This window comes from Ceratotherium simum, chromosome 6 (assembly GCF_057802395.1).
Source record: "Ceratotherium simum simum isolate JZ-2026a chromosome 6, ASM5780239v1, whole genome shotgun sequence".
In the NCBI taxonomy this organism is placed as follows: Eukaryota; Metazoa; Chordata; class Mammalia; order Perissodactyla; family Rhinocerotidae; genus Ceratotherium; species Ceratotherium simum.
In genome coordinates, this window is record NC_141905.1 from 61022258 (window position 1) to 61047158 (window position 24901).

The following is a 24901-nucleotide window of genomic DNA, read 5'->3' on the forward strand; positions in this document are numbered from 1 at the left end:
ATTGGTTAACCGAGTGATCACCCCTATTCAGTGGGACTAAAGGGGGACTAGCCGCAGGTCTTCAGGGGCGGAGCCTAGGGTGTAGAGCTGTAGGTCACCATTAGAAGGAGCTGCCCCGGGCGTCGGCTCCGCGTTCTTAGCGTCTCTGGACCGCTCTCTCTCGCAGCCCATCTCTATGGTTTCCGCTGTGGTTTTTCTCCGGAATAGGCGGACCTTCCGGTTCCGGTGGGGCCGTCCCTAGCAGCGGAGATGGCGGCGACAGCCGCGGAGGCTGCGGCCTCGGGCTCTGGAGAACCCCGGGAAGAGGCCGAAGCCGTTGGCCCCGCCTGGGATGAGTCCCAGCTGCGCAGTTATAGCTTCCCGACCCGGCCCATCCCGCGTCTGAGTGTGAGCGACCCTCGGGCGGAGGAGCTTATCGAGAATGAGGTAGGGGGCGGGGCCGCATCTGAGGGGGGAGGGGAAGGGGACCAGCTTGGGAGGAGAGGTCAGAGGGAGTGGTGATAGACCGGGGGAGTGGCAGGGCTGTGAATTAGGGCCTTAGGGGCGATGGAGAGGGAGGCGAGGAGAAATGGGCCTTAGGGAGTTCGTGCTGGTTAACAGGAGGAATTAGTTTGAAGTTGGGAAGTAGTTGGAATCTTGGGACAAGAATCTACCAGTTCCTGGGACGACATCATTTGTTCTTTTCATCCGGTGTATTCTCTTAGGAGCCTGTAGTGCTGACCGACACAAATCTCGTGTACCCTGCCCTGAAATGGGACCTTGAATACCTGCAAGAGAATATTGGCAATGGAGACTTCTCTGTGTACAGTGCCAGCACCCACAAGTTCTTGTACTATGATGAGAAGAAGATGGCTAATTTCCAGAACTTTAAGCCGAGGTCCAACAGGGAAGAGATGAAATTTCATGAGTTTGTTGAGAAACTGCAGAATATACAGCAGCGAGGAGGGGAAGAGAGGTAACTTTCCAGATCATTGTTTTCCATTGGATGTAGGGCTTCCATTTTCCTTTCCTGTACTTGTTTGAGGGTATGGAGGAGTTGGGTGAGTTCTTTAGCGTGAGGGATGAAGGAATGACTAGACTTGAACTGTGACTCTCTCGTTGTTCATCTTCATAAAGTGAGAGTCCCAGTTGCCTAGCAGGGTCAGGTAGCTGAATGAAATGAGTGAAGTTGTTTGGGTGAAAACTATGATGAAGCTGAAGGTATACGCCCTGTTCAAAGTGAGAAGTCATTACTTGATTCTCTTGTTTCCATTTGGGAGTGCAGTCCCAGGGTTGCCAGATATTCTGAGTTTTCAAGAGAAGCCAGAAATCAGAGTTTTTATTTAAAATCTTTTTGATTTTTACATGTGCACAGCTAATTCATATTTTTTAAAATGCTGCAGGGGGCCAAACAAAAATGTCTGTCATTGGATTTAACCCTGAGATTGCCACTTTGCAGCCTTTGTTTTAAAATATTAGGCTGGCTGGGGACAGTTCAAGCTGAAAAGTTGCACAGACTTTTGTGATTCTGGGGTGAAGGATATCAGCATCCTCTAGCTTAGGGAAGATCAGATTAGATTGGGAATGGGGGAATATTGATGTTCCACGTTTTACTGATGATGGCAAACACAAGACACACACATAGGAGTGATGCTTTCTCTCTACTTTTATCATTATTTATGGGGACTGTCTCTTATGTAGATATCAGACCGCTTTCAGTCCCTGGTTATAACATTGCCTCTGGGGAATTGCTTTCACTGAGTACTTCATGGTGAATGACCATCTCCATGTCAGATTTGGTGCCCAACCCTGGGTTTCTCTCTAGTCTTCTGTCTCAGTTCTCTTCCTGATTCCTTGTTAACAGTATGTGGCTGAGTGAAAGGATTTGAAATATCTTTTTTTACGTCTTCCTGACACTTAGCAGTTGTCATAATGATAGGACTTTGACCAAGAGAATTTTGTAGGATTTGAACTGTGATTGATCTGTTCTTTGTCTTATAAAGAGTGGTTCAGTTGAGTCATCTTATGTGTTAATTTCGTTAAATTTAACAGCATGCATATGCACATGCACACACCCTCAGTGTTGAGAGAGAGAGATTGATTTAAATGGTGCTGGTGGAGTGTAATTCCATTGAATGAATGTATGCACTGGAATGAGCATGAGATAAGACACACAAATCCTCTGGTTTTCAGTCACTTTAAGTTTCTGGCTTCCCACGGTGAGAACATTTTGCCTCACTACGTATGAGCCATGAGTGTAGTCTGTACTCTATGGCTGATTGCAGGAAAATTTTTTACTGTGTGCGACTGTTGCCCTACCATCTGACTTTAGCACCAACCAGCTCCACTGTATAATTGTACTGGTGGTTGCAGTTCTGGGAGAAAGGGTATTAGGATCCTCTTTGAGCTATTTTGAGCAATTACAGTTGAGATATAACAGGGATTGTTCAGATTCGTGTTTGGGGAGTGTTCCTGACTCTTTCGAGGTTAACTTGCAAAATTTTTGTATGAACATGTATATTATAGTCTCTGGGGAGAGTCCAAAGGTTGCATTCAAGTCTGGAGGGTTCCATGTCCCCAAAAAGGTAGCTAGTATTTCCAGCTTATCAATATTTCTAATTAATGTTGCCTTAAACATCATAATTCTGGGCACTGAGATACCTTTGAGCCTTTTGAAGTAATGTTCTCAGAACCAGGACAAGAGTGCTTCTGTCTCTTCTTCATGTTTACCCCCTTATTAATATCTCTTATGGCGCTTGCCCAAGTGTGTCTGGGTTTTCATATCCCTTAAGTAACTTCTGAGCTTCCTCAGGCGTGTTAGGAGGCCTGGGCCTGCAGAAAGCCTGATGAGGAGTCTTTCAGCTGTAGAAGGCTGCTACAGATAGGTGGCTGAATCAGTTAGGAAAAACTAGGCTTCAAGCCAGAGCTCAGCAACTTGAAACAACAAACGTTTATTTCCCACTCATGCTACGTGTCCATCCTGGGTCACCTGGTGGCTCTGCTCTTACATCGTCTTTTTCATTTTGGGACCCAGATTGCCCCAGCAGCTACCATCTGAAACTTTGCAGTTGCTGTGGCAGAGGGAAAGTGATGTGGTGGTAGTATGTTCTGGTTCTTAAAATTATAGTTTGGAAGCAACAAGAATCACCTCTGTGGACATTTCATTGGCCAATGCAAGTTAAAGAAGCAAGCCTGGCTTCCAGGGGTTACGGAAGAAGAACTCTTCCACAGGGAGGAAACTAGCTCTTGGTGAACAGTAATACAGTCTACCACAGTGGCCACCGATGGCCAAAGGGGATGTCTCAGACCCTGAAAGTCTCTGGAACAAGGCTGATTCATCATTTTAGGGTCTATGGATAGGCTTCGAGGAATCTGTGAAATTGTGTGAAAGTTCTATGTGTATGTGCATTTTATGGGAAACTTTCCTTGCATTCTTAAAGAATTTATGCTGTGACCCAGAAAGGGATAAGAATCACGTCTTTAAAATAAAAAGGTTGGTGTTGAACAGAGCTCAAAGAAGAGTAGATGAGGATTCAGTTCTGTGAGAGTCCGTGTTGGTTAAGATTCCCATGACTGCAGCTGTTCTCTGTGGGAGACGCTGGTGTGGGTTTGTATTTGGATTTCCAGGTGTGGGGAGGCTGTGCTACGGACTGTGTGTTCATGCAGTAATGGGATTTTCTTCTTGGGGAACGTAGGTTGTATCTGCAGCAAACACTCAATGACACTGTGGGCAGGAAGATTGTCATGGACTTCTTGGGTTTTAACTGGAACTGGATTAATAAGCAGCAGGGAAAGCGTGGCTGGGGGCAGCTGACCTCCAACCTGCTGCTCATCGGCATGGAAGGTAAGAAATCTCACAGAAAGCAGCATGGCTTGGAGTCATACAACCTGATTTCTAATCCTGTCTCCACCACTTCTTCACTCCATGACTTGAAACAAGTCACGTAACTTTGTTAAGTCTCAACCTTCTCATCTGTAAAAGGAACACAATAATAATCTTATAAATAGCCATGAAGATTAAATAAGATGATGTATGTTACATCCTTAAGCTAGTTTCACGCACTCTGAAAAGAAAGTTCCCTTTTCCGTTCCTCAGCTGCTGTGAGTATGTATTCTCAGATATTAGGGATCTCTCTAAAACACTGCTATTCTCTATTGGATCTATCTGTGTTCAGAAGATTTTTATCCCAGTAGAAGAGGGAGACTTACTTTTCCAATATAAGTTGACTTTTATCTTTTGAATAGGTAATGTAGTCATGGGGTTAAATTTAAAAGGTATAAATAGATATGTAGTGGTAGATCTCTCTTCCACTCCTATTTGCCAGCCTCCCACTTTCTCTCCCTGGAGGCCCTGCTTATTATTAGTTGCTCGTGTGTCCTGCTAGAGGATTTTATGCATACACAGGCAAATGTGTGAATATGTTCTTTTGATTTTTCTTCTTTTGAATAAAAGGAGAAGCCTTTAAACTCCAGTCAGGAGAGGAGAGCTACTTACCAGCCAGAGTTGTTGTCTCCTACTTATTTTTTATTTCTGGCACCAGTTCAGTGCTGGGCCCATAGTAGGTACTTAGTAAATGGCAAATAAATTGCGTTGAACAAGGAAACAGAGTGATTATTCACTGTCATTCACCACTGGGCTCTGAAGTCTCTTCTCCCCCTTAGGTTGTCCTTTCTTCAGATTTGGATCCTTTGCTGCCAGTATCATTAAAGGTTTCCAGCAGTGCAGCTTATGAATTGACCCTTAACCTGCCCCTTTGAAACCAACTCTTGGTTGACCTGCCAGGAGCCAGTTCTGGTTTACGTGACTCTGAGCTTTTCTGTTGCATTCCTATCCTGTGGTAAAGTGTAGGGAAGCGGATCCGTCAGGTAGAGATGAGAGAGCAAATCTCTTTTGAGGATGCACATGGCCTCTTAGCACTTAAGAAGGCAGCTGTCTTGGCCCACCCACGCTGACCTGGGGAATGTTTTCTCACCTCCATACCCTGCAGAGGACCCTTCAGCTCTCAAGGAAGGATAAACAGAGGCCGCCGCAGTTACAAGGAATAGATGGACCATACACTAGGGCAGAACTAATTCAAGATGACGTTTTAAATAATTTGCCTTATTCAAAGTATACAACACTCTTAAGGAATCTGATATGCTTCTCCGCAATGAGAATCAGTAGCTCCAGTGGTGCTCTAAAGAATTGTTGCATCCCGCAGGTGTGTTAAAGTGGGAGCAAAGACGGAATCTTTGAGCTCCAGGAGAGCTACCCAAAGCAAGTACATATTCATACAACTTAAAATGACTGGTTAACTCCATCAAAGAAGATCATGCATGCATTGTTGATAACAGTCATTTCATTTGTTTCTAACTCTTGTTTTGCTGTGTTTGAATTGTGGCCGGGGTCAAAAAAAGTACAAGTATATACGGTATATTACTTTGCCAGACTTGTGAGTATTGTTTTAATCTGCTTCCAGTAAGGGCAGCAGCCGTCATTTAAGAAAATCTACTTTGCTTATTGGTGGTGAATCCTTAGCCAGTGATGGTTGCTAGACTTATTACCCATTAAAAGTATAACACCTAATTTGCTGAGTGTGGTAATTGCAGTTTCCCTGATTCTGCCTGACATTCTGATTTGGAACCTTTAGCTGAGAGGACAGGCTGGGTTTCTCTCCAGCACTGGTGCCTCTGTTCCAGCCTTTGCAATAGAGCCACTGCTCTAAATAAGAAAATGTCTTTCTTCCCACAGGAAATGTGACACCTGCTCACTATGATGAGCAACAGAACTTCTTTGCTCAGATAAAAGGCTACAAGCGATGCATTTTATTCCCTCCGGATCAGTTTGAGTGTCTCTACCCATATCCTGTTCATCACCCATGTGACAGACAGAGCCAGGTGAGCTTGTGTGGTCTGAGGAGGGTATAGGAGTCATGTGGGATCCAAGGCTAGTACGTCTTTCCCCTTCCCTGTGGTGGTATGCCAGGTTTGGACAAACTAAGAGGATAATTTCACCGTGTAGCTCACATATTCCAGTCCCCTATGGTGGTCCCCAGATGTTTATAAGTACAGTCATGTGCCAACGATGGACTGCATATATGACAGTGGTCCCATAAGATTAGTACCATATGGCCTAGGAGTGTAGTACGCTGTACCATCTAGGTTTGTGTAAGTACACTCTTTGCACAGTGACAAAATTGCCTAATAACGCATTTCTCAGAATGTATTCCTCTCGTTAAGGGATGCATGACTCTGTAAACAGCCCTATAGAGCTGATTCTGGAGGGCTGACCTATCACTAATGCTAGTGGACTCTGGTTATCTTGTTTGATTGGATTACAAGTTCATGGAGCAAAATGTATGTCTCCATTAGATTTAATAATTGTTTTCTTTTGTTATGGATGCTACTTCTTTTTGATAAGGAGAAGGGTGAATAGAATTAAGATATGTCACTTAATGTTTTTTCTGGGTCTTAGTGATGTATATGGTTACTTGGTGGCCAACCAGAGAGGTCTTCTCCTTTCTTGAGGAGAAAGCTGCCTAACTACCTCATGTAGGAGTCTTTGCTTGTTAGAATGTGTGTGGGCGAAAGTTTCTGAAGGTTGGGATGAAGGATGAGTCCTAATTCCTCATATGTACAGGCCATGAGTAGGTTTTCTGACCTGCCAGCTGTTATGATTGGCTTCTGACCTCAGGAGCACGGAGGCCTAGGATTCTTTATCACTTAACATTCGAGCATCGTCTGTCTTTAAGATATCATTCTCTAAGACAGAGACTGTGTGTGTATGTTTAATGTGTGTTGTGTCTTCTGCTGAATATAAATTCTAAAGACGTCTTTGTTTTTAAGGCATCTTTCTTTGACTACCAAAGTAACTAGCATATAGTAGTTACTGATAAAAATTTGGTGATTCGTTTTTTTTTTTCTTTCTCTTGAACCTCTCAGGTGGACTTTGACAATCCTGACTACGAGAGGTTCCCCAATTTCCAGAACGTGGTTGGTTACGAAACAGTGGTTGGCCCTGGTGATGTTCTTTATATCCCAATGTACTGGTGAGGAGGGGGCTAGTACTGGGGGCTTCTTGGGACCTTTCTTTCCCATCCACTGGAAAGCCTTATCTGTGTCCCTTCTTCTGAGTGTGGCAAGAATGGTTTTATGTGATCTCCAGGAAGGTTGGCATATCCAGATGTGAGCATAGTGAACATGGGGGACATGACAACCCTATTTCTAGGACAAGATGACAATTGTTCAAGTCCAAAGAGGTCCCAGAGACTTGAGGCTGTCGAAACTGTTCTTGGCTCTTTGGTAGTTGGAGACTGAACGCCACTGCCTCTAGCCCCAGGGTGTTTTTGACAGGATGAGAGTAACGATCCTGTCTCCATTATTTCCCTTAGCTGGACTCTACCTAGTTTTCCATCTGTCCTTCTGAAACGTATTGATGGCAAACAGGAGCCTGTTTATTTTCTTGCAGGTGGCATCACATAGAGTCATTACTAAATGGGGGGATTACCATCACTGTGAACTTCTGGTATAAGGTGAATATGGGTTTTTTCCCTAAATGGGACTGGGGTGAGGTAGGTGGAATAAATTATTTGGGGGCAGGGAGGGGAAGTAGTCTATCTCTGGAAATGATTCCCAGGTCTTCAGGGAGATGAAGAGGGATAGGATTGAACTGGGTTTTTTAGAAGGAAGGATGATGCTAGGAATAGGGGGTGACACTGAAGCTTTCTATTGAAGGCATTTCCTGAACTGCTGCTTCCTTTGCAGGGGGCCCCCACCCCTAAGAGAATTGAATATCCTCTCAAAGCCCATCAGAAAGTGGCCATAATGAGAAACATTGAGAAGATGCTTGGAGAGGCCTTGGGGAACCCACAGGAGGTATGTGGCTGCCCCAAAGTGGCACTTCTGTGGCTCAGTGGGTAGAGTGACCAGGGAAAGTCAGGATTGGTGTCCCATTCTCCCCAACTCCTCTGTTTCAGTATCTGGTGTCCTCTTTCTCCATAGAGGTTACGGGTATGTTTAGAAAATCCTTGTGTTCCGGTGAGAGCTGGGCTTGACTAGCGGATCAATTATAATCTGTTCCATGCTAGTGGTAATGTTCCCCATGGGGCTTGTGTGCCAGCTGGGGACCCCTGAGGGGATTCTTCTGGAACAGGAATAGAGCAGTAAAGCATCTCCTCACACTTACCCAGCTATGCCAAGGCTGCTCTAGGTATTGTTGAGATCCGCTTCTCACACAGGTGTGCCAGTGGCCTATTGGGTAAATGGGGAGGTTTGTATTTGTAATGCTCTTGCCTCCATCCTGTGGATAGCCTCAGCATCCAGAGGACCTATGGGATTGGGAGATGGCACCAGCCCCAATTGCAGGTGACCTTATCAGGGTGTAGAGGCATTTAACATTCTTAAGGCACACTTAAGGAACATGCAGACAAACACTCTCTGGTGTTTGGGAATTATTAGCTCCTCTCACTTCTGTCTGTCAGTTTAGTGCTGCTTACAGATACAGGGTATTGTGAGAGGGTAGTAATATAAGATGGACCCAGAGGAGAGGGCCATGCCCCAGAATACTGGGTTGACCTCCAGGAAGAGAATTGGCTAGAGGGTTTACAAGATTGAATGAAAGCCTCGTCCTCACCCTTCGGTGGACATCGAATGTCTCTAGACACACCTTGTCCGGCTCCAGGGCCAGGAGACAGGCAGTTCTGACTGGCTCCTCATGTCTCTTCACAGGTGGGGCCCTTGTTGAACACAATGATCAAGGGCCGATACAACTAGCCTGCCGGGAGTCGAGGCCTCCTGCCAGGTGACTGCTAGCCCGTCCACACCGCTTCATTGATGAGGACAGGAGACTCCAAACGCTAGTATTGCACGCTGCACTTAATGGACTGGACTCTTGCCATGGCCCTGGAGGCAGGTGTTTAGGGCACGGCAGGGTAGTTGGCACTCCACTCCCATTTGGAGGGACTTCTGACCCTTGCCTCTGTGCCCCAGCGCCTTCTCTCCCTGCCCCCCTCAAGTCCTGCATTCAGTGTGTGGAGTCCCAGCTTCTGGGTGTCATCGTGTGTGTGTGTCAGTCGGTCAACCTCGGGCTGTGTGTGCATGCACACACGTATGTATCTGTTCCTCGCTCCCTCCGTCTGGGTCGTGGTGCCACTTCTGGCTCTCAGCCCTGTCTCCTACAACCTTAGTGCCTCAGCCTGAGAGAGAGGAGATGCTCTTGGACGCCCACTACATCTGGGCTGCAGGGCCAGAGCTGTCCTGACTGGAAGGAGGTCAGTCTGCTTCCTTCCAGTTTTCACAGAGTCATGCTCTAGGCTGAGTGGGAATGGCTGCTGGGACTCTAATGGGAAGAGTGAGAGGGAGGCTTGCCTTTGAGAGCCTAGATAGCTTCCTACGAGAGAGATTTAGACAGGGTTCCACCTTGGACCTTCAAGCTCAAGCCATACATAGAAAAGAGCCTTGGGACACAACAACCAAGGATTGTGCTTAAGTTCCAAATTACAGACACACACAACATCTCTCTTTCAGCACCAGCTCTTGCTCCCTGTGCCAGGTACCAAGGGAGTCCTCCTAGCAGTGGGTTCTCTAGGTTCTAGGGGTGCAAGCCTCTGTGGATGTGTGTGTGTGTGTGCACAGGTGTGTGCATATGTATCCACACTGGCCTGCCCCTCTGCTTACCAAGTTTCTCCACTGCTTAATCTTATCCAGTGGGACATACAGTGGGAGCCCCAGGGCGGGCGTGCCTGACCTAGCCTAAAGCTTTTAAACTCAATTTTAGCCATTGGATGTTGGTCAGGTCTCACCGCAACCTGCCTGAGGCTGGCTGGCTAGAGCCTCCAGGTCCCCTGACCCTCCTTGCCCAGGCCACATCCTCTACGTTTGCAGAGCTTCCTGGCTGAGTAGACAAAATGGGGTCAAGCTTAGGCAGCGAATGCACCACCTATCATCCACCTCATGGCAAGGGCAAAAATGTAGCCTTGCCTCTTAAAGCCAGCACCTCCCCAAGACCCCACTGTAATGTTCCACAAACACCCTCAAAAGTCAGGGCAACTGGTGGAGCACAGAAGAGGAATTTTCTTTTCTGTTCATAGCTACTCATGGGAACCCCTCTCAGGGCTGCAGCTTACAGCTGGGCAGCTGTGCACTGCACAACTCAAAGGGCCATCATTCACATCTATTCAGTGGAAGTGGGGCCCCTGGAACTGGGCAGTATGGTGGCTCTGTGTCTTCTCACCTCCACGCCCATCTCCATGCCCTTTCTCTCTGGAAGGAATGAGGAGTTGGAAGTCTCTGGGTTTATTTTTCCTTTTTTTTGCCAAAGGTTTACTTCCAGTGTCTGAGCTACAGCTCTTACCCCCGAAGCTCAGTTTACAGTTTCAGTGCACTGATGGACTGAGAGGATGTGTGTGTGTGCGTGTGCGCACCTATGTGTGTATTTTGGGGAGGGGTGTTTATTTTTAGTCCCCCATTCTGGGGTTCTCTGATGTAGTGTGGGTGTGCAAACATGGTACCTTCTCAAATGTAGTTCTTTCAAATATAGCCAATGCTGGACAACGTGGTTGCAGTGATCTCCATCCTCCATCTCTGGGGAAAGAGGAGCGCAGCAGAGAAAACAAGGCAGACGGCGGAGAAACTTGATCACAGTCACACTTTGAAAGATAGCAGATTATTTTCGTTCTCCTCAGCAGGTCTGCTGCATTCCTGGCTCAGCCCTCAAAGATGTGGGTGATGTGCCACTCAGCTAGTCATTGCTGGGTGCTGTGCTGACACAGGTCTGTCCTAAGGTGACTGAGAAGGAGGGCCCTTCACAGGATTGGTCCTGATCCTTGGGTAATATAGTAGTGACCCCTGATTATTAGACACTTAACATGTGCTTAGTGCTTTTATCTTTGTTCCTCACTACCCTGCAAGGTAGGTATTCTCATTTTACAGCTGAAGAAATGGGCTCAGAGAGATTAAGTGATTAGTGGCAATCAGGGCTTGAACTTCACGTTGTTTGGCTGCAAATGCACTGCTGCTCCCTTTCCACCAGACTGTTGATTATCCTTTCCTACCTTCTCCCTTGTACTACAGGCCATCCTCAGGTCTCACCCCACTGGGCAGTGTCTGGTGCAGGCAGGCTTAGCCCAAGAGGGTGCAGAAGATACAGCTCAGGGTGAAAGCCCTTTTGGGCTCCAGCCCAAAACATCTTGGGAAAACTGCTGGGAAGCCATATTAAGAGTTAAGAGCACTGGAAGGTGCTATGGGGAAACTGAGTTCTAGGTCCCCTTGCATTACTTGTGTGTCCTTGAATAGGTCCCACAACTTCTTCCAGCATGCTTCTGCGTCTATAGAATTGAAGATCAAGTTCTAGATGATCACTGAGAACCTTGATTCATGTTCTGCTGCCTCCTTTTCCCACAAGGAAGAGATCGAGGCTCTTCCTTTCACTTATTAGGTTAGGTCTGTTCAGGCTCAAATTCTGCTTGCAGCAGAGGAAACATCTCTTCTCTGTTGTTTCCTCCTGTCTTTGCCGGCAGCACGGAGGCAGACACACCAAGGGAAGGTGGGGGTTTAGGCCTGTATGGAATTGCAAAAAAGCACTGTGTTGCAAGCTCCCATTTTTACACCAGCAGGTACAAAGGAAACTGCTCTCTTGTGAAGTCAAATATTGGTGGGTTGGAGTTTGGGGGATTGAGGAGGGGCTGTTCTGGGCATCAGTTGAGCAGATGCCCAGGATGCCTGGGGGAGACCAGCTTCCCCTACAAATCAGAGCTCTAAATTACAAGGTTTTTACCAACGCGAACAGTTGGGGGAAGTCGTCTGCTCTCATTTGCGTAATGGTTTCTGTCACTGGTGATTAGACACAGGATGAAGGAAAAGAAATTTGACAATTAGGAATGAGCGATCATTAATCTGTATCTGTTAGGAGACAGAGAAGGGAAGGATCCTTATCAATGGGCCAGCCCAGTGTGGGGAGACCCACCCCCTTGCCCTCTAGAGACTCCTGGGCCACACACCCTTTCATTGTTCCCACAGGCAGGCTGAGCTGGTATTTCTTAACAAAGGCTAAGTGGGCCCAGTCCCCAGCCTGAGGTGGATACAGGAATGGACATCTACAGGCATGAGCCAACAGAGAGATGAGTGTCAAATGCAAGTGATAGGGCAAAGAATAACAATAGAATAGTTTTGCCATGTGTTTGCTGTTTGTAGGAAATGTTTTTGTAATCAACACTCCAGATACCCTACCTGTGACAAGTATTTGTTACTTGCCAGCACTGCAGGGTGCAGAGAAAACCTGGTCTTTATCCTCTGGGAGCTTCTGCTTAGCTGGAGAGGAAACCACACAAAACAACCAGAGGTTATGAAGCCATGTATCGTGCACACTGTGAGGATGAGATTAGAGACTGTTGAGAGAGGGGGAAGATCAGCAGAGAGCAAAGCTCTACCTCCAGACTCCTTCAGGCTCCTTCAAGCCCCTGGGCTCCCCAGGGAGGGACTCTTCACCCTAGGCCTCCCAGCAGTGTTGATTTTGATTTTCCCCCACGTTAGTACAGCTGTAGTTATATGGAGGGCACTGAGGCCCCTGCCCAGATGTCTGGGCAGCTGATGAGATTAGCAGGCTGAGTCTTAACGGTGTGGAGAGTCCCAGCTTGGATCTTCCCAGGTCTCTGAGTTACCTCTCCTCCCTCTTCTGTCTCCTCAGATTTTAAGGACAATATTAATTTGCACCAGTTGCTATTTGTTCCTCAGTTTTGTGGCTTGTCTCTGGTGGGTTCCTTAGATCAGAGGCTCCCTCAAGGTTTGGGGGCCTGCAGGGGGGGTGGTAGTCTTTGTCTCCTCTCAGAATATCAACTTCCCACGGATGGAGCTGTGCTTTTCTCGTTGGTAAATTCCCACCTCTGAGTATTCCACCTTCAAAATCCAGAGCAGAGCTTAGTAGGGCTTCAGAGAATGGCCCTCAGTGACCAGTTTTACCCACACAGGGTGGGTGCTGTGATGCACCTAGAAATGGCTCCTGGGGTTCCAGAGGCCCTGGCCTTTCAGCCCCTGTCTCTGTTTTCCCTGGCACCCTCGGTGCTTGTCCTCCAGTCCCTGCCCACTTCTCTAGTGTCCTCTCAAACCACCTGCTCCACAGAGATGTTCCAGCTTCCCTTTCCAGAGCGCCTCCCATTTCTCCTGCTCAGCTTCCCCCCACCCAGTCTCTCCAGCAGCCCCTTCACCAAGGTCCTTTTTCTTAAACAGTTGCCTTTTCCTCAGAAGCTCCATGGCTGCAAGTGTTTGAATAGACTGTCTCTGGGATCCTTCTCCCTGGGGTCATCCTGTTCATCTTAGAGTCATCTTTCTTTTCTAACCTTCGATAGTTCTGTTTACTTACCCGCAGTTAGTCCATTTGTTCTGTGTCTCCTCTATCCTCTTGCTGTTCCTTTGTCAATTCATACATCCTGGTTTAGCTTTTCTAACTCTGGTGGCCCTTTCTGCTAATCTTCAGTCAGCTCTGTTTAACCCTCATAGGTCTTGGGATCTTCAGCCCTGCTGAGTACTTTGGGTGCATTTCTGGGGGACAAAGCCTGAGATACTGGCATCTTTGAGGCCCAGGGGCCTGCAGTCAGTGTGGCCTCCAGAGGTGGGTGAGGGGAGGGTACCTAGCGAGTCATGGACAGTGGAGAGCCAGTGAGGGGGGATTGGGCAGGAGATGCCCCAGGAGTGGGGCTGGGCCTGACAAGCCAGGGTGGAAGACCCGAAGTTTGTGTTTCCGTCTAAATGGGTCTGTGTCCTTGGGGTCCAACAATTCAGGGATGGTGGGCATTTTGTGAGTATCTCCTAATTTCTCTCAGGTGTCTGGCCATGCTCTGAGTCACCAAGTTTGGCTGACCTGTGCATTTCAGCATTTGCTGGAAGGGAAACAGCATATTAAGTTGTCATATGTCAGGAGTGGAGGTCTTGGATGAAAAAGGCCCTGGAAACGAGCAGCAGGAGAGAGGGACCCAGTGGTCGGCTTATACCCAGACGGTCTCTTCAGTCCCCCAAGTGTTTAAGTACAGTAGCTGATGAAAGAAGTTAAAAAACTGGGCCTTTCCTTCTTCTCCACCTAAAATCTGGTCTTAAGGTATTATTTTGGGAAGGAGCACGTGTCCTTTAATTTCCAATGAAAAACAATCTAGCATAGTGTTTAAAAGCATGGATTTTGGAGTCAGATGTCTTTGCTTTGGGTTTCTAGCTTTGCTACTTAGCAGCTGGGTTTGACCTTGTTGATTGACTTAACCTCTCTGAGCCTCAGTTTTTTGAACTGTAATGATATGTGTGTGAGGGAAAGGGGCTGTTGAAAGTATCTACCTCAGGGATGTTGGATTAACCGAAACAATGTTTGTAAAGCGTTAGCACAGTGCCTGGCAAGCACTTAATAAATGGCTGTGGTGGTGGTGGTTATATTTATTATGTGACTTATCTAGAAACTTGGCTTCAGTGATTTTTCTAAGCAGATTTCCGGTGATTCCTTCCCTATCAAGACAATCATAGGGATGAACACGGAAGTTAACCCTGGAGAAACCCATATTGAGTTGGAGGCAGACAGAAGAGCCTTGGTACTTAAACCATACTAGAGGGAGAGAAATAGAGAAGTGTCTGATGCCTTCTGACTAGTCAGCCAGACTTTACCACTGTCCCCACCAGTCAGGGGGCAGGGTGAGAAGCTGTCAGGTGCAAGCTTTTCTTACACTGTGTGAGGGGTGAGGGCAGCCAAATGAGTTCCTGTTACACCTTGAGAAGCTGTTGCCAACCTCACACCCTGAGGCACTGCAGCAGTCAAATCAGGCCCCCTTGGTTCAGTTTTATTCCATGCCCTTCAGAAGAGAATTCAGAAAAATATAAGACTGGGATCCTAATAGCTACCATTTGTGGAGCCACCCTGGAGTATTTCGGCTCCAGATCCTGTGCTAGTCCCTACCCATGTGCTCTCAGTTCAGTGGGGGCCACAGGCAGGAGTTAGCGTTACAGGTGCACAGAGGAGAAGCACCTGACAAGCTCAGCTGTTCACGGTAGGCTTCCTGCAGGAAGTAGTGTAGTCTCAGCTGCCATCTGGAAGATAACCAGGGGTTGGGGAGTAGTAAAAAGCATCAATTTCTCCTCTGGCTTCTCTCTCTCCCAGTCTCAAAACAAACACTGCTCCTCCATGTTTAAGGATTTTGTTAGTCTCTGCTGGGAAATAGCCAGGCGATGGGCCCTAAAAAGAAGAAAACCCTTTGGTCAGCCACAGAAATCTTTGAAAATCATTTTGGTTGCTGGCCCAGGTTTGTCCTGGAGTGCAGATGGATTGGACTGGCTCTTTTGTAGCCCCTCCACTGTCCTCTTCCTCAGAAGGCTGCATTTTGGCTTCTGGAGCCACCCTACTTGGAAGAGATGCTGGATCCAGTTACTCAGACATCAGCCCGAGAGAGATTCTGGCTGCCTGGAATTCTCAGCCTCTTGCACACTGAGATCCCACTGATCTCTTCAGTTCTACCCCACCTCCAGCCACTCCTCTCCCTCTACTCTGAGCCAAGCCCCTCCACAGTTCCCCTCTAGCCACTCACGTCTTGCCTCTGACCCTGGTCCCCAGCCCCATGGGTGAAGAAGAGTGCACTCTAGCTTGTGCCAGGCCGTCTCTGGACTGCAGGCCATTGTGTAGTCATCGTGTGTTCACCTCTGGCTTCTAGATTTCTTTGGCTTTGAGCCTTGGAAGCTTTCTCTGGGCCCAGAAAATTTTGCTGTATTTTATTCAGTTTGCTTAAAAGCTGTTCTCACTTGGTCACTGAGGTCAATCCTGCCCTTCAGGGAGGCTCTGCTCCTTAACCGAAAATCTAAGCCACACCTTGGCTAGGTTTTTATTACCTCTTGAATATATAGTGTATAGTGCAATATAGGGTAGTGATTGAGAGTAAGGGCTTTGCATACCTGGCTTTGAATCCTAGATCTGTCATTCTACGTGACGTTGGGCAGTGACAAACTACCTGAAACTCAACCTTTTCGTATGTATGGAGATTACATTACCTACCTTCTCAGGGTCACATGAAATAAGGTATGTAAAGAAAGGCTTAGCAGAGTGACTTCCCTAGGAAGGGCCCAGTTGTCGTTGGCTTCCGGTGGCCCCAGCCCTTCTTTCAAAGCCTTTACCTCTTCCCTGTCTAGCTTTCGGACTAAGGTCCTGCTTCTGGTCTCAGGGTGAGTCTAGTTGTTGGCTCACGAGCAGAGCAGAAGTATGAACATAAACTTTCCTGCTCATGTTACCAGTCCCTACCCCTTCTCAGTGACCTCTCACTCACAGGGACCCTATCACAGTGCCATCGCTGGGGAATGGTCTTCCAAAATTTCTATAATATTAAAAACCTGAAACACACTGTGAGTAAAAATAGAAGACCTCAGGGCATGTCTTTTGCCCAACAGGATAAGAGGCACTAAAGGTGTGTGTGTGAGCTGGAGGTACAGCGGGCAGGGATGCAGGAGACGAGGAGATTGGTGCAGAGGCTGCCGTGCTAGTCTAGAGGCAGGAGGACCATGGGTTTGAGAAGGTTCCCTCCAAGTTTTTGAATAGTGAGCTTTTGACTATGTTTTTTGAGCAAAACCCCCTCCAGTTTACGATCTGTGTGATCACTATTCTCACAAGGGCTGTGTGATGTCTTGACAAGGACAGAGGCGGTGGATGTCCCTCCTGGGTTTGAATCCTTATTTGCCACTTCCTAACTCTGTAACCTTAGGTAAGTTAAGGTCTCTAGGTCTCGGCCGCTTCACCTGTGAGGGGTGGGAAATAGCACATGGCTTGCAACTTTGTCATGAGGGTTTGTGATAATGTTTTTAAAACACCCAGTTCAGTATGGGCACTCAGGAAACGGTTTATTACGAAGACCAAGTGTCTGTGGACAGTGTTTAGTTAGTGCTTGGAGAGAAAGGAACTGCTGGCAGCAGAGCTTTTCTGATCTTCCTCTGACTCCCAAGGTACGATGCTCACAGTGGAATCACAGAGGAGATGACTTGGGGTGGGGTAAGCAAAATGGAAAAGATCATAAGGTTGTGGAAGAGACTGCAAGTCCGTGAAAAGCAAGGCTGGGGACAAAGATGGTTTTACTAGGATGGGGTCTTGAGGAACAGAAGCAGACACCTAGGCTCTAGGTTACCAGCTGATCCCCAGAAGAACAAAGGAAATGGGGCGGGAACGTGTCTGTGGAGTACACAGTGGCTGAGTGGAAAGAACACAAGGTTCAGGGGCAGTGAACCTACGTGTGAATCTTGGATGTACTTTTCCCAGGCTGGGTGATTTTGGGCATGTCCATCTCTCTCTGCTTCAGTCCCTTCATCTTTAATGTTGGCTAATAATACTGCTACCTTCCTTACAGGGTTGATGGGACAGTTTGTGTGAAAATGCTGTGTAAACCAAGCACTATATGTTGTGTTGTTTTTGGGGTGGGGGTTTAGGAGAGCTTTTCTGGAGTGGGTGGGTCACAGAATTGCAGAAGTGCACAGATTAGAGCCTCCCACATTTCCAGCGGGAGATAATAAAGCAGCATTTCCCACTAAAACACTGTTCTTTCACTCTGCCAACATTTGACTAGTAAGGATTTTGTTTTGATTTAAGAAGGAAAAGCAGTGTGATGAGAAAAGGGCATAAGTTTTGGAGTTACGTGGACTGGGTTTGAATCTTGGTTTCACCATTCCCAACACTGGGATGGTCAGATTTCTTGCTGTCTCTGAGCTTTGATTTCCTAACAGGTCTCCTCCTGTGGCTATTGGGAATTACTGAGCACCTCAAGTGAAACAACTCAGTGCCTAGTGCCTACCCAGTAAGTGCCCAATAAATGTTAGTTCCCTTTCTTTCATTTCTTTTTCCCTTAGGAAGCATCCAGTTCACCCAGCATAAAAGGGATTCAGTTGTCCATGCCTTAGCGTGAACAAGTAATATGAAATTTCCCTTCTTTTCTAGGATGAGGTCATTTGCCCTAAAGAAGTGTGAATGTGAGTGGGGAAGGATCATGGAGAAGGGGGCAGGACTCTACAGTACTGGGGATGGAGTAGGGATGCTCTGGTCATCTAGTTGGCATGGGGCTGGGGCGAAGAAAGGGTGATGTTGAGAGGTGAGAGTTTCAAGAAAGAAGGTGAGTGCGGGGTGCTAGAGGGAAAAGCCGATCGAGGGGGGCACGGTGGAGTGGAGGATAGGACAGTGAGCTAAGGGTGAGGAGACCGGAGTTCTGCCAGGTGAACTTAGGAATTGTAACTACAGGTCAACGTTGTGAGAGAAGCCCTGCATTCAACCAGCTGTTATCTTAATACAGATCTTCCTCGACTTATGATGGGGTTACATCCTCATAAACCCATCGTAAGTTGAAAATATCATACATTGAAAATGCATTTAATACACCTAATCTACTGAACGTCATAGCTTAGCCTATCCTACCTTAAATGTGCTCAGAACACCTACAGTAGCCTACAATTGGGCAAAATCTAACACAAAGCATATTTTATAATAAAGTGTTGAATATCTCGTGTCATTTATTGAATACTGTACCGAAAGTGAACAACAGAGTGGTGGTCTGGGTACGGAATGGTTAAGTGTATCGGTTGTTCACCCTCATGATCACGTGGCTGACTGGGAGCTATAGCTCACTGTCACTGCCCAGCATCATGAGGCAATATCATACGTATATCGCTAGCCTGGGAAAAGATCAAAACTCCAAATTTGAAATATGGTTTTTACTGACTGTGTATCACTTTCGCACTATTGTAAAGTTGAAAAATCGTAAGTCAAAGCATCATAAGTTGGGACCGTCTGTACCCGTAAGAGTTGTAGTCCTCCCAGAAAGGAAGAATATAAAAAGAAAGCAGAAATCCTCAAGATGGAAAGACTTGTAAGTGTTTTCAGAGCCAAAGAAATGCACCACCCACTCAAGGTATATGGCAGCCTAGGTAGGGTTCTAGACTTCTGTGAGAAAATGCAGTTAGGTATTGAAGAGCATCAAACCCAGGGATATGAGCTGGGTGACCACCTCTGAGTGATGGAGACGCTTGATAGGGCTTACAGAGGTCACAAGTAGGACTTTTTGAGTCTCTTAGAATCCAGTCAGTGGCCCAACCAATGTTTCTGGTTGTTTTACAACCTCGGCCATCTGAGAAGGCAACTCCAAAATATATGGGGTGGCATCAGTTGTTTTCTTGATAGGCAAGCATCTTTTAACACTGGACAACTTAGAACGAGGGACGGACATGTTTAAGAACATCAAACCCACAGCATTACTTTGTTGGCTTGAAGGAATCTATGCAGTTTGTGTTTTAAATCCTTGACATGTGGAAGAGAATTTGCCTGTTAGATTAACAGGTTTACCTTGTAATACCAGCTAAACAGTGTTAAGTAATTTATTTAGACTTGAATTTTAAGTTGGAATCTTGCTGTTTCTATATAGATTTGGAACATTTAAAATAAGATTTGCTGTATTTATAAACAATGTATTTGAGATATAATAATTAGGTGTTTGGGAAGGTGTGTTTTAGATAAATGAAGTACTTAAGGAAATCAAATATATTAACTCTACATTAAATCTAATTTCTTTTTTTATAAGCAAAATAATAAGAGTTGTAAGGTGAATTTAAAAGCTTAGACAAGAACTAGGATTTTTGTATTTATTTTGAAAATTGAAAATAACTTTTAAAACCAAAGTAATTTCTAGGTAATCATTTCTGTACGTAACAGTCACCTTCATGGATATCAGAAAACTCCCAGGAGAGGTTCTATCTAAATGTAGTATTACCACAGACCCATCACTAGAGTACCAGGCAACTGGCAGCAGTTAAGATGGCCGCCATGGGTCAAATCAGAGCTACAGACATGTTTTTGAGTTTTTAAAAATTAGTTGGCAACATTTTAGATAAACTTACATCTAAAAAGCCAGATTTTTGTCTTCTCTGGAAAATCAGAAGATCTGACAACAATAAAATTACATTTTCCGTTTGACAACAGTTGGCTGGAGCTTTTGCTGTAATCTTCACTCCTCATGTTGGTACCTTCCCCCTGGTTTGTCTGTCTCACTTCTGTGACCTATCTGGCAGTGTGTGACTCCTAAGCTAGAGCTTCTCTGAGATTCCTAACAGCTGATATATAGCCTGGGATAAGGTCTCAGGAAAAGTGCAGGCCCTGCCCTTCTCTGTGTTCTCATCCCCAGTCCAGCTGGTTGTCTTTTCCCATCCGACCTGGCCCCAGGACAGGTTTCAGCCCCTGTAGGAGGTGTGTAAGAAGTTCCCAGGCTCAGACTTCTCCATGTTTGCTGCTCTTGACTATGACCAGACCGGTTCCAGGTCTTCTGTTGGCCACGTTGCCTAGGCTCTGACCTCTTGTCTCGGTTCCTGTGAACTTCCTGATCACCTTTGTAGTTTGACCACCACCTCACTTTGATATGTGAGGGATCCCAGGGTCTGTGTTTTATGAGGCTCCTATGCCTCATTATATCTGATCTTTCTGGCTTGGTTGTGAATCTTTTGGCTCAGACCCCAAACCCAGACCCCATCTCCACAATCCCTGCTGAGTGTCTGGGCAATGTGGTTACTCAGCTGAGGGGTGGAAGCCAGATTGCTGAAGGTTCAGGAGACATGGGAGGTGAGGTTGGAAGTGTTTGAATTTTCAAGAGAAGGACAGAGGCAGAAGCCAACCACAGTTTATGGAGGCAGCTAGTAGAAGGCTTTTTAGGTGAGGGAGGCCGCTGCACGTATGTGAAGACAGAGAAGATGGTAGGAGAGAGAATTGAAGTGTGAGAATAAGGTCTCAGAGGAGGCGCAGGGTGATGGCATGGAAAATAGCAATATTTGGTTGCACCCAGGGAGGTCGAGAAGCTCAGAAACATCTTAATACCTCAAGCAGTGCAGGAGGGGGCACTGTCTATAATCCCCTGAAGTTATGGCTAAATAAATGATGCTAGAGGTTTGGAAAGTAGAAAGAGGGCATTGCTATGATGTTGGGGCCACAGCCTGGGGCAAGAGAAATTTCCAGCAGTGCAGCCGACAGCCTCTCACAATATCTGTAAACGTAGCAGAAACATCTGAACCAAATGGTCATGAGGCTTGGTGAAGAGCCAGACCCAGTGAGGGGTGATTAATGGATCCATGTCAGCCTAGACTAGAGGGAAGTCTCCAGCAGTATGCCTTAAGGCCCAGTCTGGGCCTGTGTCCTGTCTGACATTTTTATTGACAGCTGACTGAGGCAGCAGGCTCATCAAGTTTGCAGGTGATAGAGCTAGGAGGGGCAGCTAATACTTTGCATGAAAGAGTCAGGATTCAAAACGATTTCAACAGGCTGGAACACTGGGCTGGAACCAACAAGATTAAATTTAACAGGGATAAATGTAGAGTCCTGCACTTAGGTTAAAACAAAATCAATGACATAAGTACCGGGTGGGGGGCGGGCCCAGCTTGACAGCAGTTCATGAAGAAAAGACCTGGGGGGTTTAGTTGACTGCAAGCTCAATATGAGTCACCCGTGTGATGTGACTGCTAAAGCTCTAATACAGTCATGAATTGCATTAACCAAAAAGGAGCAGCCAGCTCACGGGAGGTGCTCACCCCTCTGCTTTCGGGGATTGTCAAGCCGCCTCTGGAATACTGGGTCCAATTCTGAGGTGCTTTTTTTAAAGGAGGTCAGTGACAAATGAAAGAATATTTTGGACAAGCAGCCATCCTGGCAATGGGCCTGAGTACTGCCAGAAACTTGCCAGAAATTCTGTGGTGCTGAGGTTCTGGAATGAAGGGCAGGAGCATATAACCTGACTCCAGGAAAAGACACTTGTATCTGGAGCACTTTTCTGGGATTTGGGTGAAAATATAGGGGTGTACTTTTCCTCAGTTCCTGTGGGTACCCAGAGGCGTTGGCCTGTAAATCTCATCCCAGGGCTTCCTGAAGTTGTGGGATTATGGGTTACTTAGAAGGGATGTAGGATGAGGGTCAGCGTGCGAGTGGGTAAAAAACAGGACGGTGAAGTGAGAAGGAACCTGCAAAATTTGGACCCTCAAGCACCACTGGTCCAGCGCTCTACCCCCGGGACGTGCAGTTCCCACTTTGGTCACAGCGTGGCGCCATCGCTCCACGTGGGGATCCTGAGCCAATGGCGGGAGCCGAGTGGGCAGCTAGGCAGCAGCTGCGCTTCCAGCTCTCGGCACTGCGGGGAGCCCGCGGGACTGCTCCCTTTAGGCACAGTGGGCCCGGGACTGGAGTGTGGCAAGAAGACTGCTGGGTCGTGGAAAAGCTCGCCCACAACGCAAACACACGTGGAATCCAGATGTGACTCCTGTTAGGGCTACGCATTCTGGCCTGAGCTACTCTGCATGTGGCTTCTTGTCTGCCCTTGCCAAGCCCACGATGCAAAGGGCTGCTCCCACAGCAGGAGAATTCCGGGCACCAAGAGCTCCATGGATCTCTCTCTGCGGTCATGGAGGAGCCTGAATTCCCTGCCACTGACTGGCTGTATGACTGTCACCAACTTACCTAAGCTCTGTATGTCTTGTGTTGCTTGGCTGCTGGCAGTAGAATAACACTGCCAAGTTCATGGCGTTGTTGGGATTGAATGAGTCAGGCATCTAGGGCAATGATTCTGAACTCTTAAAGGAATCACCAGAGGAAGTTGTAGAAAATGCAGATTTCTGGTCCCCCCACCAGTCATTTCGTATTTCTGAATGGAGCCCAGGAATGTTTCTTTAACCAGCTCCCCACGGGATTCTAATGTCCAGGGTCCTCAGACCACATTTTGAGAAACTGACCTAGGACGTGCAAGGCTGCCTAGTGTACATTAGTTCCCTTCCTCGGAGGCCCCAGGAGGAACAGTGTGGCGATTGTGGGGCTGGACTGACAAGAGTCCATAGACTTGCTCTCCAGATCACTGTAGCCATGACGGTGGGAGGAGGAGGGTGGGTCTGGAGATGGGGACACAATATTTAAGCTCAAAATGGATGTTTGAGACCTGAGGGGATTGGATGTACTGAGGGCCATAGAAGAGTTGGGGTGCTGGCACCAGGAATGGGGAGCGCTTAGCAGCTGGGCAATGGGGGTGTGTTGATGTAGTGGAGTGTTGTGTGTAATGTGGTGTTGAAGGGAACCAGGTCAGAGTGTAATGAAAGGGAGAGGATGGGGTAGAATACATTGGTGTCTTCTTGGGAGGTTGGAGATGGAGGTTTGTTATATCGTGATGGGGCCAAGAAGATGGGATGATGGAGACTGTGATGCTCAATGAAGCCCCGTGGGGGCAGCCCTGCTTTGTGATTTGTGGTGAAGCGTGAGCCCAGGCTTCTGACTATTCTCTTTCTTGGAGTAAGAGGGGAGGAGGATGCTCCTTAAGAACTTCTAGGGGAACTTCCCTCCCCCAGGGTGGGTATAGGTGAAGTGTTTGTGTGTGTGTGTGTGGGGGGGAAGGTTAGCTTATGCAATGAGATTGTCAAAAGGCCCTTCTTCTGTTTCCTGACTGACTTGAGGAGAGGGAGTCAGCCTCCAGGATACCCTCCTCTGTTCTGCCTCCACACACAGAATATTGTGTGACCCTCCTGATTTCTCTTGGGGCTCAGGTCCCCAAAAGGGGGCACTCCTGTCAGCTGCTCATGACATGTGGATGTCTACTAATTGAAACACCTTCCAGAAACGCTGAAGACCTTCCCAGAGAAACATTCTAGAGAGAATCCTCAAATTCCAAATCCTTGAACACTGGAGCTAGAAGAAAACTTAGATGCCATCTGATATAGTCTTCCCCAGCTTGATCCTGGGGAACAGACACCTAGTGTGGACACCCTGGGAGACGAGATTTCACACATTCCCTAGAGAAAAGGGAGATGCAGTAGAGCCAGGGAGTGGGCTGTGGGTTCTGCAGTAAACACCTGGGAGGTCAGAGGTGGGTGAGCGCCTACAAGAGAGGACTCCCTAGAGCAGGGCAGCTGGATCTGCATCTTAAAATGCATAGGATTTATTTTTTAGTTATTTTTTTCTGACTATGATTTTATGAAAAATGAGAAAAACAAAAAATATTGGGATGAGAGGGTGGAGCATGTTGGTCTGTCTACAGGGGAACAAAGCTACAGAGGCCTGAATCCATCTGAGGTTTGGAGCACAGTGAGAAACCAGCTTGGTTAGAGGGCTGGGACCACTGTCGGGCAGAGTGAGAGAGAAGGGGGGAGAGATCTGCTACAGCAGGAGGTATGAGGCTGCAACCCAGAGGAAAGAAACTCAGGGTTGGGCTCATAGAACGGACAGTGAGGGCTGAGGCTAGAGGAGGAGATGAGAGCACCCAAGGAGACAGAGAGAGGAGAAGAGGCCAGGCATGAACATGCCAAAGAAGCATTTCCCAGGTAAGCAGGAGTGGAACCAAGAGAATGGAGTCATGGAAATAGAGGGAGACACAGGAGAGGTGGTCATTGTCTAGAAATCTGAAAGGAGTTGGGGGTAGGAGGTGGGGGGTGAGGACCCAGGGCAGGTCGCTACAGTTGGTGATTAAGAGGTCAGCAGAATGGTAGGGGTTAAAGAGTGACTTAACGGAGAAGAAATGGGGGCAGCAGGTGTAGACAACTGTAAGTTATCGTTTGAGAAATATACAGAGGACTGGAGACGGGCCTATATTTTGAAAAAGAAACTGCAGCAAAGCTTTGTTAGCCAGGGAGAGAGGAGCAAATCAGTAGGCAGAGGATAAGGAGAAGGACCCATCAGAGAGGAAGAGATTGAAGCTACTAGAAAGAGCAGACACTGGGAAGAGCCAAGTTCTAGAAGGGAAAGGAAGGATGGGAGTCAGAGCCTGGAAGAAGTCAGAGCCTCAGAGAGCTGGGAAGATAGGGGTGAAGTTGTGGGGCTCCAGCTGGACCCAGGCTTTGAGCTCCTAAAAGCGAGAGCCGAGGTTAGGTCAGCTCCTTCAAGTAAGGGTGGCTAGGGCGGTGCTGGGCTGAAGGGACACAGAGGAAGGGGTGGAATCAAAGGAGCAGTCTGGGC

General features: G+C 47.2%; 1 protein-coding gene across 1 annotated transcript; it reads left to right on the forward strand.

The window, feature by feature from the left end:
• Positions 1-214: 214 nt before the first annotated feature.
• HIF1AN (hypoxia inducible factor 1 subunit alpha inhibitor) lies at positions 215-14378 on the forward strand. The gene is made up of 8 exons (XM_004427955.3): positions 215-426; positions 705-955; positions 3675-3823; positions 5711-5856; positions 6901-7007; positions 7427-7490; positions 7723-7833; positions 8686-14378. Exons 1-8 carry the CDS (start codon positions 250-252, stop codon positions 8728-8730), a joined length of 1050 nt encoding a protein of 349 aa, XP_004428012.1. The 5' UTR covers positions 215-249; the 3' UTR covers positions 8731-14378.
• Positions 14379-24901: the final 10523 nt, after the last annotated feature.

Bases quoted from the DNA above. Each gene is read 5' to 3' on its own strand.
- HIF1AN (XM_004427955.3), top strand. From the start codon at position 250: ATGGCGGCGACAGCCGCGGAGGCTGCGGCCTCGGGCTCTGGAGAACCC. The intron at 427-704 runs GTAGGGGGCGGG...GTATTCTCTTAG, and splicing joins AGGAGCTTATCGAGAATGAG to GAGCCTGTAGTGCTGACCGA. The intron at 3,824-5,710 runs GTAAGAAATCTC...TTCTTCCCACAG, and splicing joins GCTGCTCATCGGCATGGAAG to GAAATGTGACACCTGCTCAC.